Raw genomic sequence first — 13,910 nt, forward strand, 5'->3', positions numbered from 1 at the left:
TCAGATTGGAAAACTTCGGCTTTTATATTTGAGGACACCACTTATCGGATGTGTGCAGATGTATGAAATAGGTTTTGAAAAGACAGTAATTGATTGCAGAAACCAAACCTCTTCGTGAGGCTAGAAGATGGGTTTTCTTTTGCTTTTTATGTATTTTTTTTCAACTATCTGACTTCCACAATGAACACTTTTCATTCTAGAAATGGAAAATTCGGGAATAATTATAAGTAGCTGTATCTCTCAAGAGGATGACAGCCGCTACAATCCTAAGCAACAGGCGTCAATGTCCCAGGAGCTGCTTTTAGAAGACCAAATGAGAAGGAAACTCAAATTTTTCTTCATGAACCCTTGTGAGAAATTTTGGGCTCGGGGTAGAAAACCATGGAAACTCGTCATACAGATTTTAAAAATTGCGATGGTGACAATCCAGGTAGGCCCCTCAAGTATTAGAGATCATATAAGGCAATGTTTCCCACATGTTTTTGGCCTACCGCCCCCTTTCCAGAAAAAATATTACTTAGCCCCCTGGAAATTAATTTTTAAAAATTTTCATAGCAATTAATAGGAAAGATAAATGCACCTGTGGCCATCACCGCTTTCCTGGATCATTGCAGCACCCACCAGGGGGCGGTAGCGCCCACTTTGGGAATCACTGATATAAGCCTTCCATATGAGCCATACAAGAAATATGGGGTAGTAGAAATGGGCCTACCCTCCATGTTTTGTAGATACTACAAACTGGATAAATATTGCAATATGAAGATGAAAAGCATCTGAACAATAGAAACTCCCCATCCTGCTGAGAAGCATCTCCTATAGTAGATAAAGGGGCCTGGACTATAAGTCAGGAAGGCATGGGTTCAAATAACTGTGGGCAGCTAGGTTGCTGAATAGATAGAGAGTCAGGCCTGGAGTTGGGAGGGGTCTGGCCTCATATGCTTCATAGCTGGGTAACCCTGGGCAAGTCACTTAACCCTCTTTGTCTAGCCCTTGCCCTTCTATCCTTTTGTTGTTACTAACATAGAAAAAATAAGGGTTTTTTAAAAAATACCACCTCTGAAACTTATTCACTATTGGACCATGGGTAAATCAGGTCTTATCTTCCTTATCTCTAAAATGAGGATGATACTCTGTCTGTTTTTCTCTTCTTCTTTCCTCCTTCCTTCATTCCTTCCTTCCTCCCTCCCTCTCTCTCCTTCTCTCTTGCCTTCTCTCTTTCTCTCTTTCTTTCTCTCTCTCTCTCTTTCTTTCTTCCTTCCTGCCTTCCTTTCTTCCTTTCTTTCTTTCTTCCTTTTTTGTTTGTTTCTTTCTCTATATCCTCATCTCTCTCTTCTCTCTCTCTTTCTTTTTCTCTCTCTCCTCCCCCATCAACATGCCCAATCCTAGTATCCACCTCATAGGGTTGTTCTGAGGTTCAATTGAAACATATGGAAGATGTTTTATAAATATCCATTATGATTGTCTTAAATATTAGTAGAAAAAAAAGACTTTGTTTTTGGCAAATTCCTTTTTCACAATTTTACTTTTGTCATTAACATAGTTTTCATACAGAACACTGATTGGCCTTTGGAAGGGGACCATCAGATGTAGAGCTTTGAGGATCTCAGAAGGCTTCTTGTCCATTTCCCTCATTTTGCCCTTGAAGAAACTGTGGCCCAAAGAAGGTATTAAGTAGCAGATGTAGGATTTCAACCACAGCCCTCCAATTCCAAATCCAGTACTCTTAACAGTGTAACACACTTCTCTTTTCATTTTTCATCAGGTTTATCTAGAAGTCTCCAAATCAGCAGGAGAAATTGCCACTGGCCAATCTACTCCAAGCCCAGGGAGAGGTTTAGTCATCTCTGATTCTCCTTTCTGTTCCTTTCTGGTTGAATTTCCTTTCAACCTGTGTTCTACAGAAAGTAGCTGGCACAAACAGATTGCTTTCTTTCATTTAATATGGTGATCTAAAAAAAATGCAGTTTTCTGATCTTTATATCACAATCCCTACAATACCTTTGCCGATGTTTTGAGTCATTGTCCTATTTTCTCTCTTTTTTCTCTCTTCTTAGACTTTTTTTGTTGATGTTGAGTCAGTTCAGACATATATGATCCTTCATGACAACATTTTAGGTTTTCTTAGCAAAGATACAGGAGTGGTTGACCATTTCCTTCTGCCAGATTTGGCAGATGAGGAAACTGAGGCAAACAGTTAAGTAACTTGTCCAGGATCACTCAGCTAGGAATCATGTCTGAAGTCAGATTTGAAAGCCACGGAAGCCAAGAGGAAAAAATGTGTTGGGAGAGCATCCTAGGCATGGGGGAGGACAGCTATTGAAAAGTTACAGACATGTTAGATGAAGCATCATATCTGATGAATGGCAAGTAGATTTGTAGACTAGATGGAGAAATATATGTAAGAGGGTAAGTAGGGCAGCTAGGGAGCACAATAGTTAGGGTACTGGGGCTGGAATCTGGAGGACCTGGGTTCAACTCTGACCTCAGACACTTCCTTGGTATATGACCCTGGACAAGTCACTTATTCCCAGTTATCTAACCCTTGCCACTTTCCTATCTTAAAATTGAGAATAAAAGAAAAGGTAAGGGCTTAAAAAAACAAAAACATTCCCCTCTAACTTCACCTTTTGTGGGAGGCTTTTCCTACTTTCTTGCCAACCCTTTTGCCTGACTCCATCCATTTGAGCCTACTTCTCTAAGGTTACCGTATTCCTGCTCATCTATATCTGATATGTACCCATTTGTAGACAATGCTATCTCATGCCCTGTTAGACTGTAAGCTCTTTGAAAGCAAGGCCTGTTTTTTGACTCTCTTTAATCCTCAGGAGAGTGCTTAGCACATAGTAAGTGAGCCCCTAATAATTGTTTGTTAATTGATTCATTAATAGTGGATGGTCTTTCCAAAAGGTGGTACCGAGAACTGAATAAAGAAAATACTTCTTAGATATAGAAGGACTAGGACATGGTACAGGGAATCTATCAACTCTCTTCTTCTAGACACTCTGCTTTTTAGTCCAAGAGCTGATTATCTGTTTTGGTTGCCTTGGCTCATTGCTTTTTTATTCTGTTTGCAATATACCAAGGGTCCCAGGTCCTTTTCCCACGGTCATCAAACCACAACCTGCTCTTGTGCAATTCATTTTTTTAAATCAAATGTTAGATTCAAAACATAATAGTAGTATGAGACGTCTGAAAGAAGAGAGGACCAGCGGTGTGTAATCATGGGCATAATCACTCTTTCCATACATAAGCTATCTTTGCATTCTCAGTCTTGGAACTGATTCTTAGTATAGGTATCCCTTCCACCTCGTGGTGGGTAGGGGTGCTATGGCCCTGCAGTCTTGAAAAACTGCATACTTTTTCTTATCAGAGAAGCAGTCTAAATTCTTTCTTTTTTCTTTTGTGAGATATTTACAATACTTTTTGTACAATTTAGGTTAAATATTTGGTCATAGGCTAAGTAGTTTATAATCTTTTTCTCTTTGTGGTCTGCTGGCCTTCGCATGTCATCTATGGCTTCCATAAAACTCTCAAAAATTCCCAGCTTGTTTTTTATGACAACTCTCAATATATCGTGATGGGGAAAGTCACCGTGTAGAAGTATGCCTCTATTGATTTGAAGACAGAAGATAAGGATTAAAAAAATAAAGTAAAATATAGGTTCGCTGACTTGGAGTAGAAAGGCATTTTGTAAGTCATCTAGTACAATCCTTATAAAATTTTACTGTGTAGGAGACTGAAGCCCAATTATGTAGGTAGTAAGTGGAAGAGTTAGGATTTGAGCCGATGGTCTACATCTATTATTCTTTCCCATAGTATCAGGCTTCCTTTTACTTTAGTTCCCTTTCTCTTTATGAAAGGATATTGAGTTCATTTCTAGGTGTTATGGTTTAAGCATGGTATTGACAACCGAAGAGTGTTACAATAAATCTGTGATAATGAGAGACTGAGGCACAAAAATTCAGAGCTTATCTAGTTATTGGCAAGGCTAGTGGTTACCAACAATAGAGGCCAATGGTCCCTCAGTAACCAAAGACCCCTGATGCAGTTAAAATATCTCTTTTTATAGAGTTAAGTGGTTATATAAGTTCCAGAAATGCTATCTGGTCACCTAACTATAAGTCTTCACCCAACATGGTCAATGGAAAACTCCCAAATCCTCTTGACATCATAGTGATCAGAAAACCCCCAAACCCAAATTAGACCAACCAACCCGGCAATGCTCTCCCCATACCAAGGACTTTCCAGAATTCATGGTGTTATGGAGGAGGGTCATAGAATTTCTCTTCTCCCTGGAACATTCTCTGGAAGATCTCTCTTATCTACCACTCCCTGAACGAGTGGAATTCAGCACTATGAAAAAAATCTCATGACCAGGTTGAATCATCCTTCATCTAGCTTTCTTACTGACATCTTATTTTGCTCACTTATTCAGGATTGGCATTAGATCTGCTCAGTAATACTCTTTGTTACTATTTTAAAGTTTGATTATAATGGTTATTGCTATGATTAAAAAAAATCAACTGCAAATCAATAATCAGTTGTCAGTAATCAATTTCACAAGAGTGTCCACAGGAAACCAGGATGTTGAAGAGTTTTGAATTTAAGTCATATGAAGATCAGTTGAAAGAACTGGGAATCTCTCACCTATAGAAGAAAAGGGGAAGAGAAGAGGGATGAGGAGGAAGGGATAAAGCATGATGGTGGTCTTCAAATATTAGAAAGACTCTTATTTGAGGGAGGCTTTAGCTTTGGTCTATTTGACCTCAGATGGTGGAAATAAGAGTAGTGAGTGGAAATTGTTACCAAACCAAAAAAAAAAAAACCAAACCCATTTAAGATATGATGTCAGTAAAAACTTTGGAAAAGCTGTTCAGAAATGTAATAGTATTGCAAGGTGGTTGGTCTCTCCAACCTTGGAAGTCTCCAAGCAGAACAAATATTGGGCAACCATTGTTGAGTATGTTCTAGTGGGTATTCATTCATAGCTAGTTTGGAGGAGATCCAACTATTATTTTCTGAAATTGAAAAATTTTGAACTGAAACGTTTGATCCCCCTGTTCATAGATATACCCAAAATAATTTTACTTTTGTGTTTTCATTTTAAGCTGCCCAACATTCAGTTTAGTAGAGTCATCCTCCTGCTCAATTCTCAGTAAATTCTAATGACTCAACTTGACATTGAATGAGTAAGATCACTGACTTAGGAGTCAGAATCTGGTTTAAATATTGCCTTGGTCACTAATTATTTTTATGATCTTAGGAATTAAGTCATTTCAGTGTTCTTGGCCTTGAGAGAGTTGGGATAAATCAGAAAGTCTTAATCTTTTTAATGTTACAGATCGCTTTGGAAGTCTGGTGAAGCTCTTCTAAGAAAAAATGTTTTTAAATTCATAAAATGAAATATACAGGATTGCCAAGGAAATCAATGATACGTTATCAAAATATTAAATAGACAAAATCATGGATACAGGTTAAGAACCCGGGGACTACATGAACTCTGAAATCTCTTCTAGCTCTAAGTGAAATTCTCCATTAGAATGTAAACTTCTTGAAGGCAAGGAACTATGTACTTATAGTTATATTCCCAAGCTCTTAGCAACACTACACTTCACAAATGCTTGTTAACTGACTGACTCTTGATCCTCTGAATACCTTGAAATCCAGGGGGAATTTAGTAGCTCCTAATAATTAAAACCATCTTACCCATGCTTTTTCCTAAGGCAGCCTTACTTGGTAGATTAAAGAACAGCCTGAGAAGTCTAGAGCTGAAAGTTCAAAGAAGTGACCTGATTTCAGGAAATTAATTTAACTCCTCTGTTCTTCCCAGGGTGTTTACAAGGAAAACGAAGAACTGTTAGTTATTTAGCAAATACATCTTGAAACTTGCGGTATGTGCATTTTTAGCAGTGTCGGGCAAGTGACCTGAATGTAATTTAAAAGACACTGAAAGATTCCACAGTAGGGTTATTGCCATAGAGGAACTTGGATGTGATCTGATGGTTAGGCGTAATTTAGGTCTTCGTATCAGATGTCTGCAAGATTAGGGCAAACGTCTCAGCTTACTGGCAGGCAATGCAATATGGCAGTGGAGTGAATTCATTCTCTTAATGTAAAACACCCAACCCTCTCTTAGGGGATCAAGTGGCCCTTTGGGGAAAGGAGCCAGCAGGTATTGTTCCTGTCTCAAGGAGCTCTAAGTTAAACTGAAAATAAAAGTCTTAGTTCAACTTGGGCAAGTTCTATAGTTAAAATTATCCTTTCCTACTTATTGTCTGTCTGTTTCTTGAATGTGTACCGTGTCTCGGAGATTCATTTTTTCAGTGCTGTTGTTAGATGTCCCTTGGGCATTGATTGGGATGTGACATTGGCTCAAAACTCTTTCCTATTGCCTACCTAGTCACATTTAAGTTACTTTGTCTGGCATTCAAGGTCCTTTACTGTCAGGTACCCTTCCCAAACTTAGTTAATACCATTACTCTTCATCTGTAATTCAATTAAGTTTATAAGTCCATCATATTCCTTACACTCCAGACAAACTGGATTACTCTTTTTTATCCCCTCACCTTCTTGGTTTTTCTTGCCTTTGATCTTTTCCTTATTCCCTATGCTTGGAATACCCAAACATCTATTTTTGTTGAGTTATCATTATATTAGCCTATTAAATTACTATACATTGCTGAAGGCATTAAAATTTTATTATATTATATTTATATTTATCTGTGTGTTTTCCCTCCAATTGTCCTTCCTAGACAATAAATTTCATCCAGCCAGGAACTGTCTTACATAAACTTTCTTCTCCTTTATTCATAACCCCAACTCCCACCTTCCAGCATAGCGATGGCTTACAATAAGGAAGATATGTGTTTATATCAGACACTTACTAGCTATGTGATCTTGGGCAAGTCACTTAACTTCCATCTGCCTCAGTTTCTTCATCTGTAAAATAGAAGTAATATTCGTACCTCCCTCCCAGGATTGTTGTGAGGATCAAATAACATAATATTTGTAAAGTGATTTGCAAACCTTAAAGTTCTCTATAAATGGTAAATACCATCCTCATTGTAATCAGCAGCAGCAGCATTATTATTATTTAATATATATGTTTGGTTGAATTGTTGAAGGCTTTTTGGTCTTCTGAGTTCCCTTCCAAAATGCAAATATGCTTAGTTGACCTGTTGTCTTGGTGAGTGACTCTGGCCAGGAGCCCTGTTTCATGAAGGGTCTTAGCCATTCCCATTTCATTCTCATCTTGATTCAGCTCTCTGGACTTCTCTGCCTCCTCTCCAGCTACCTTCTCCCCAAAAAGGACTATTACTGCTTCTGCTCCTTTCCTGCTCTCTTTTATGTATTGTCATTCTATATTAGAATAGAAGCTCCTTGAGGGTAGAGGCTGTCTTGTTTGCTCATATTTGTATCCCCAGCAGAGTGCCTGGATTAGTGATCAATGTATACTTTATCTATCAACCTTTCTTTCTATCTACCTATTTTTATTTTTATATTTTTCTATTTATATGTGTATCTCTTTTCCTATCTTTCTATCAAGGGGCAACATCCTTTATCCATTAGCATTTGCAGGGGTTCTGAACCTAAGCTTCACAAACGTGTGTGTGTGTGTTTTTTTAACATTTTGATAATTATATTTTAATATAATTGGTTTCCTTTAGGACCTTACATGTTTTATTTTGTGCATTTAAAAAATCATTCAGAGAAAGGATCCATAAGCTTCACCAGAGAGCCAAAGAGATCTAGGTCACACACACAAATATTAAGAATCATGACTTTGATGGAATTCATTCAATCTTCAGAATGAGAAGAGATCTGGGAGATGTTCTAGTCCAACACATACCTAAATAATATCTTTACAAATGTCATCCAGTTGACCTCTAGTAAGGGGAGCCCTTCCTCCCTCCAATAAGGGGTAGGATCACTGCCCAAGGCTCCCCATTCCACTTTTGGACATCTTGCAGCATTTTTGTTTATTGCTCCTAGTTATGTGTTCTGGGGCCAAACATTATCAACCATAAGTTCATTTGACAACTGACCTAGAGAGCCCCTTTTTTTTTGAATGGGACAGGCAAGAAGTGGAAAGGGGCCAGGTTCAAAGATTTAGAATCTAAAGGATCCATAGGGGTCACCTAATAGAAACCTTTCATTTATAAATGAGGAAACCAAGACCCAGAGAGGTTGTGATTTGGCCAAAGTTATATAAGTAAAGACCCAGGCTCTCTGGCACCAAAGCCAGTAAGCTCTTGATACCATGATGCCTCTAGGTGGAGGGAAGGAGGATATGACAAAGGGGAGGGAGAAGGACCCCATTTTGCCTACATTCCAATTTTGTATGCCACTGCCCCTGAGTTACCTCATCCTTTATCTCTGTATATACATTCTGCGCTCTTCCCAGCCAAATCTCTAGCCTCTCTATAGGTGTGTGTTGGGGGGTGACGGAGAGAGATTTTATTATAAAGGCATTCTTCATTTTGACTGAATACCACTGTATATGTATATGGTGAGACATTTATTATATGAACAATCATAAGTTATTTTAATGGCTGGAATTAAAAATGTAGAACTTTTGAGATCCCAGGGTCAAGGCATCACCATGAGGAGTCAGCGGTTGTCCTAAAGTACTTGTTCATTCTGTCAGTAAACATCTCTAAATATAGAAGCCTTTTGACTGAGTGGTGCCATAGAGTGCCTGCCCTAGAGTCAGGAAGACTCATCTTCCTAATTTCAAATTCAGCCTCAGAAAATTATTAACTGTGAGACCCTGGGCAAGTCACTTTATCCTTTTTGCTTCAGTTTTTTCATCTATAAAATGAACTGGAGAAGGAAATGGCAAACCATTCCAGTATCTCTGCTAAGAAAACCCCAAATGGGGTCACAAAATAGTCAAACATGCTTGAAAAAAACTGAACTGAACAACTTATCCATATTTTTTGATTGACTTCTAAGCCACCTGAAAACTTTATTTTTCTCATGTTAGTCCCTGATTAGCTAGCATAGAATATCATTAAAATTGATGTGCCTAGGTATTGCTTGAGATCATTGAAAGTGCTGTACATTTTAACAATGTCGTATAATCGAAAAGGCAATGGATTGAGTAAAAACACTTGGGTTCAGATCCCACCTCTAACACTCCCTTATGTGACCACAGGCAAGTCACTTACCACATTGAGGTATAGTTTTTTCACCTGTAAAATCAAGAGTTAAACCAGATGATCACTAGGATTTCATTTAGTCCAAACCTATGATCCTTTGATGATGATTCTAAAAGCCAGCCAGCCTCCCTTGTCTGCCATAATTCTGGGATTGGTTCATTGTCCATCTGCAAGGTCTATTCCAAGATGACTAATGGACTTCTGAAAAAGACTTCATCTTATTTTTAGCTTCTACTCCATTAAAAAAATCCTTAGTTTTCTTGTTCTCTTTTCTTCCTATTTGGAGAACTATCTTTCCCTTTAAACTATTATCTGTCCACTCCAGAATCATTTGGTTTCCCCAGTTCTGGAGTCCTTCTCCACTCAAGACCNGAAGGAAGGAGGGAAGGAAGGAAGGAAAGAGGGAGGGAAGGAAGGAAGGAAGGAAGGAAGGAAGGAAGGAAGGAAGGAAGGAAGGAAGGAAGGAAGGAAGGAAGGAAAGGGGGTGCTTGAATTTAGATGTGGGTACAATAGAACTCATTAAATTCCTTAGGCTTGATTTCCTTATATTCCTCTATTTGAAACTGACCATGGCTATCTATTGCTCATTGTTTCTCCAAACTTCAGCCTAGCATGAGTCAGGCTTGTTTCCTCACTTCTTACTGAACGTCCTCTGCTATTTCCTATCTCTAAGGCTATGTTTGTGATGTAATTCCACATGTCTTATGTCAAGATCCTTTCCTTAAAATGCAATATACGTGTCATTTTCTCCATGACAGTTCAACTTTGTTGCTTCTCCCCTTTTCCTCCCCTCTCCTAAACATTTTGTAAACCTTAGAATACTTTATCAATGTCAGATGTCGATAACGATGATGCTTATGCTTATACCATTTACTTCGGCACTAAGCTTTATTCATACCGAGGTCTTTTCTATCCTTAAAAAAGCCTTCACTTGACCCTAACATCCCAGCAAGCTGTCGTCCTCTAACTTGTCTTCTTTCTCAGGCAAACTCTTAAAAAAAGATGGTTACCCTTGTTGCTTCCACTTCATCTCTCATTAAAACTCTTTTAAATCTCATTAAAACTGCTTCCTCTTCCAAAGTTATCGGGACATTCTTAATTACCAAATCTGATCAGGTACTGGTAGTCATCTTTTAAAATAAGAAAAATACTTTTTCTTTTCTTTTTTTATTAATAAGAATTCATTTACCAGTATCTTGGTCCCTCCCTCCCTTCCTCACAGCATAGAAGATATTATCTGGCAAATAGATATGTATGTATAGATAATGTCTTTTGTATTTCCTGTTTTCAGTTCATTCTCTGGAGGTAAACATTCACAAGTTATTCTTTAAAAAAAATTAACTAATTTGAAGAAATCAAATTATTCTTCAAGCATTAAGTCTGTAGCTGTATATAATATTCTCTTGATTCTATTCATTTTGCTGTTCATTATCCCATGTAGTTCTTTTCAAGTTGTTTTTTTTTTAATTAGCCTGCTTAGCATTTCTTATGGTGCAGTGGTTTTCCATCACAATCATATACTACAGTTTGTTCATCCATTCGCCGGTTGATGGGCATGCTCTCAATTTATTCTCAATCATCTTAACCTTTCTGTTTGACATAGCAGACAACCTTTGACATAATAGACCACTTTCTCTTCCTAGTTATTTTCCTATTTAGGTTTTTTTCACAATATTCTCTCTTGGTTCTTTTGCTTCCTATCGGACCATTTCTTCTCAGACTCCTGTGTCAAACCACTTCCCTTAATTGTGACCATCCCCTCAGCCTGGATTCCCTTCTCTTCCCTCTATAAACATTCATTTGGTGGCCTCATCAACCTCCATTGGTTCGATATCCCTATACAGACGACAGTCTAATTTCGTTATTTAGCCCTGGTCTCCCTTTTGAACAGAATGATCAATTGCCTGTGACTTCTGGGATTAAATGTAACTCTATTTGTCATTTAATACCCTTCCTTAGGGAGGTCCTAAGGTTCAAATCCGGCCTCAGATACTTCCCAGCTGTGTGACCCTGGGCAAGTCACTTGACCCCCATTGCCCACCCTTACCACTCTTCCACCAAGGAGCCAATACACAGAAGTTAAGGGTTTAAAAAAACAAAACCCTTTATTACCTGGCACAAATTTAGCCTATATTATACGTGCCTGCCTTTACACTCTTCAGTGTCCGCCATTCCCTATATAGGACAGTCCATCTCTCATTAATGTGTCGTTGTACTGGTCCTCTCTTATTCCTTGAAAGTTCTCCTTCCTCTCTCCTGTCTCTTTGAATCCATAATTTCATTCAAGACTCAGCTCAAACAAAGGCTTTTATACAAAGCCTTTTGGAATTCTCTCAAGTTTCTAGTGTCAAACAGCATAGTGGCAGCTATTCTGAACTCTTGCAATGGCATGAAAGTCCTAGGTTCAAATTTCTAGGGACTTCAGCCCAAAATAATTGGGTTTTACTGCTTATATTTGTGCATGTGTGAGTGTGTGTGTGTGTGTGTGTGTGTGTGTGTGTGTGTGTGTGTGTTGCTCTTCTACCCCACTGCTTCCCAGAGAATATAAACTTTAGGGCAGAGAGTGTTTTTTTTTTTTGTCCCAGTCCCTAAGGAAGTGCCTGACATGTAGCAGGTGCTTAATAAATTCTTGTTGATTGATATCTTACCTTATTTTGGTGTATAGTCATGTTGTAGGCTGTCACACCAACAAGATGGCCATATCCTTAATGGCAAGAAGCTTCTATTTAGTCTACTTTTGTGTCCTGGTGCCATCCCCAACCCCCTAGTCACGAATTGTGAAAATTCAGCCCCCCAAAATGTAATTTAAAACTTTTAGGATCCGTGATTTCATTGGGAAGGTACAGATTCAGGTGACAACCCCTCTATAACTCTGGAGAAATTTCTGAAAGAATTGCCTGAGGCCCTAAGAGATTAGGTGACTTGCCCATTGTCACTCAACTGGTTAGTGTCAGAAATAGGATTTGAATCCAGGGCTTCTTTCAGGATGCCTCACTATTTTTCAAATGTTAGAATGCAGCTGAATTGAATTCAGCCAAGGCAAAACCCCTGTTCTTTGGTTCTAATCCTAGAAGTTTGCTTTTCATATTAACCCAAACTCAATACTTAGCATTTATATAGTGCTTTAGATTTGCAAAGCACTTTCTAATTTTTAATCTCATTCTATCCTCACAACCCTTGGGGGGGGGTAGGAACTATTATTCCCATTTTACAGATGGGGAAACTGAGGCAGGCAGATGAAGTGACTTCCCTAGGGTAATACAGCTATTAAGTATCCAAGGCTAGATATGAACTCAGGTCTTCCTAACTCCAGGTCAGGTCCCTTTTTTACTGTGCCTTGTTACATCATCGATGAATATATGTAAAACAAAGAGAAAAGTTTATTAAATGTACCTACCTTTAGCTAGCTAGGAGTGTTGCCTTGGAAGCAGTAAGTTTCTTTTAAGAGAACCTGTTTGTTTTCCTTCTTTAAAAGCTGGTTTTCTTTGGGCTAAGCAACCAGATGGTAGTTGCTTTCAAGGAAGAGAACACGATAGCCTTCAAACACCTCTTCTTGAAAGGGTACACAGACCGAATGGATGACACCTATGCTGTGTACACGCAAACGGATGTCTATGACCAGATCTTCTTTGCAATACAGCAGGTCAGTGAAATATTGGTGTGCTCTTGGGAGGAGATGAACAGGGAAGTGTTTAGATGCCTTTCACTATGGGGATAAGAAGCTTTTTTTTTTTTTTTTTTTTGTGGAAGGCAAGAATGTAGAGGAAGGAAAGCAAAATGGAAAGTAGGAAGGAAGGAAGGAAGGAAGGAAGGGAGGGAGGAAGGGAGGGAGGAAGGAAGGAAAGGAGGGAAGGAAAGGAGGGAGGGAGGGAGGGAAGGAGGAAGAAAAGAAGGAAAGAGGGAGGGAAGGAGGGAGAAAGAAAAGAAGGAAAAAGGAAGAGAAGGAGGAAGAGAAGAAAGGGAGGAAGGGAGGAAGGGAGGAAAGAAGGAGGGAGGGAGGAAAAAATGGTTTTCCTTCAGTTGTAGAAGAGTCAACATCTCAACCTGAAACTGTCAATATTATATACTTTGTCTACTTCGTTATTTCAAGACACGTGTTTCAAGACATTTCATTGGGATGGGTACTTCCTCTGATAACAAGAGATACCAGCCTCTTGACACAACCACATTAATGAACTACCAAGGAAAGAATACTGGATTTGGAATCCTTCTACTGATATGCATATGATGTATGTGGTCTTAGCAAGGTCCTTCAAATCTTTGGGCCTCAGTTTCCTCACATGGAAAAATAGAGGGTTGGACTACACGATGGTCAACAACCCCTCCAGCTCTCAAGATACATAATTCTATAATCACAGGATTCTGTGCTTGACACATAATAGGTATTTAATGAGAGCCGATTGATTGATTGATAGGACTAAATAATTTCTAGCTGAGAAAGGTCCTTAGACCCTTTTCCAGTCTTTAGGTCTTATCTTTAAGATGGGGAGAATGAGAACTCCAGTACCTACTGCACAGGGGCATTTTCAAGGTCAAATGGGATAATGTGGGTGAAGGGCCTTACAAACCTTAAAGCCCCACGGAAAGCCCAATTTATAGTTATTGATTTTTTAAAGGTTTTTTTAATCTGAACCTAAAATTTTATCGGTATAGAAAGTTCTGATAAGGAAACTACCAAATTATAGACTTTTCCTTTGTTTTTAAAACTAAATCCTACTCATTTGGGAAAAAATTTGAAAAAACCCAAAA

At 38.6% G+C, this 13,910-nt stretch overlaps 1 protein-coding gene across 2 annotated transcripts in view; it reads left to right on the forward strand.

Moving 5' to 3' along the window:
• The first annotated feature begins 202 nt into the window (after positions 1 to 202).
• Positions 203 to 13,910, forward strand: part of MCOLN3 (mucolipin TRP cation channel 3) — a 46,116-nt gene continuing 32,408 nt past the window's right edge. The window contains exons 1-2 of one of the 2 annotated variants that reach the window (XM_044674097.1): positions 203 to 430; positions 12,637 to 12,804. In XM_044674097.1, the coding sequence (XP_044530032.1) occupies positions 203 to 430; positions 12,637 to 12,804 (396 nt within the window). The remainder of the gene's footprint in view (positions 431 to 12,636; positions 12,805 to 13,910) is intronic. The other variant, XM_044674098.1, reaches the window with a different exon arrangement.

The sequence above is a fragment of the Gracilinanus agilis genome, chromosome 4 (assembly GCF_016433145.1).
Source record: "Gracilinanus agilis isolate LMUSP501 chromosome 4, AgileGrace, whole genome shotgun sequence".
Taxonomy (NCBI): Eukaryota; Metazoa; Chordata; class Mammalia; order Didelphimorphia; family Didelphidae; genus Gracilinanus; species Gracilinanus agilis.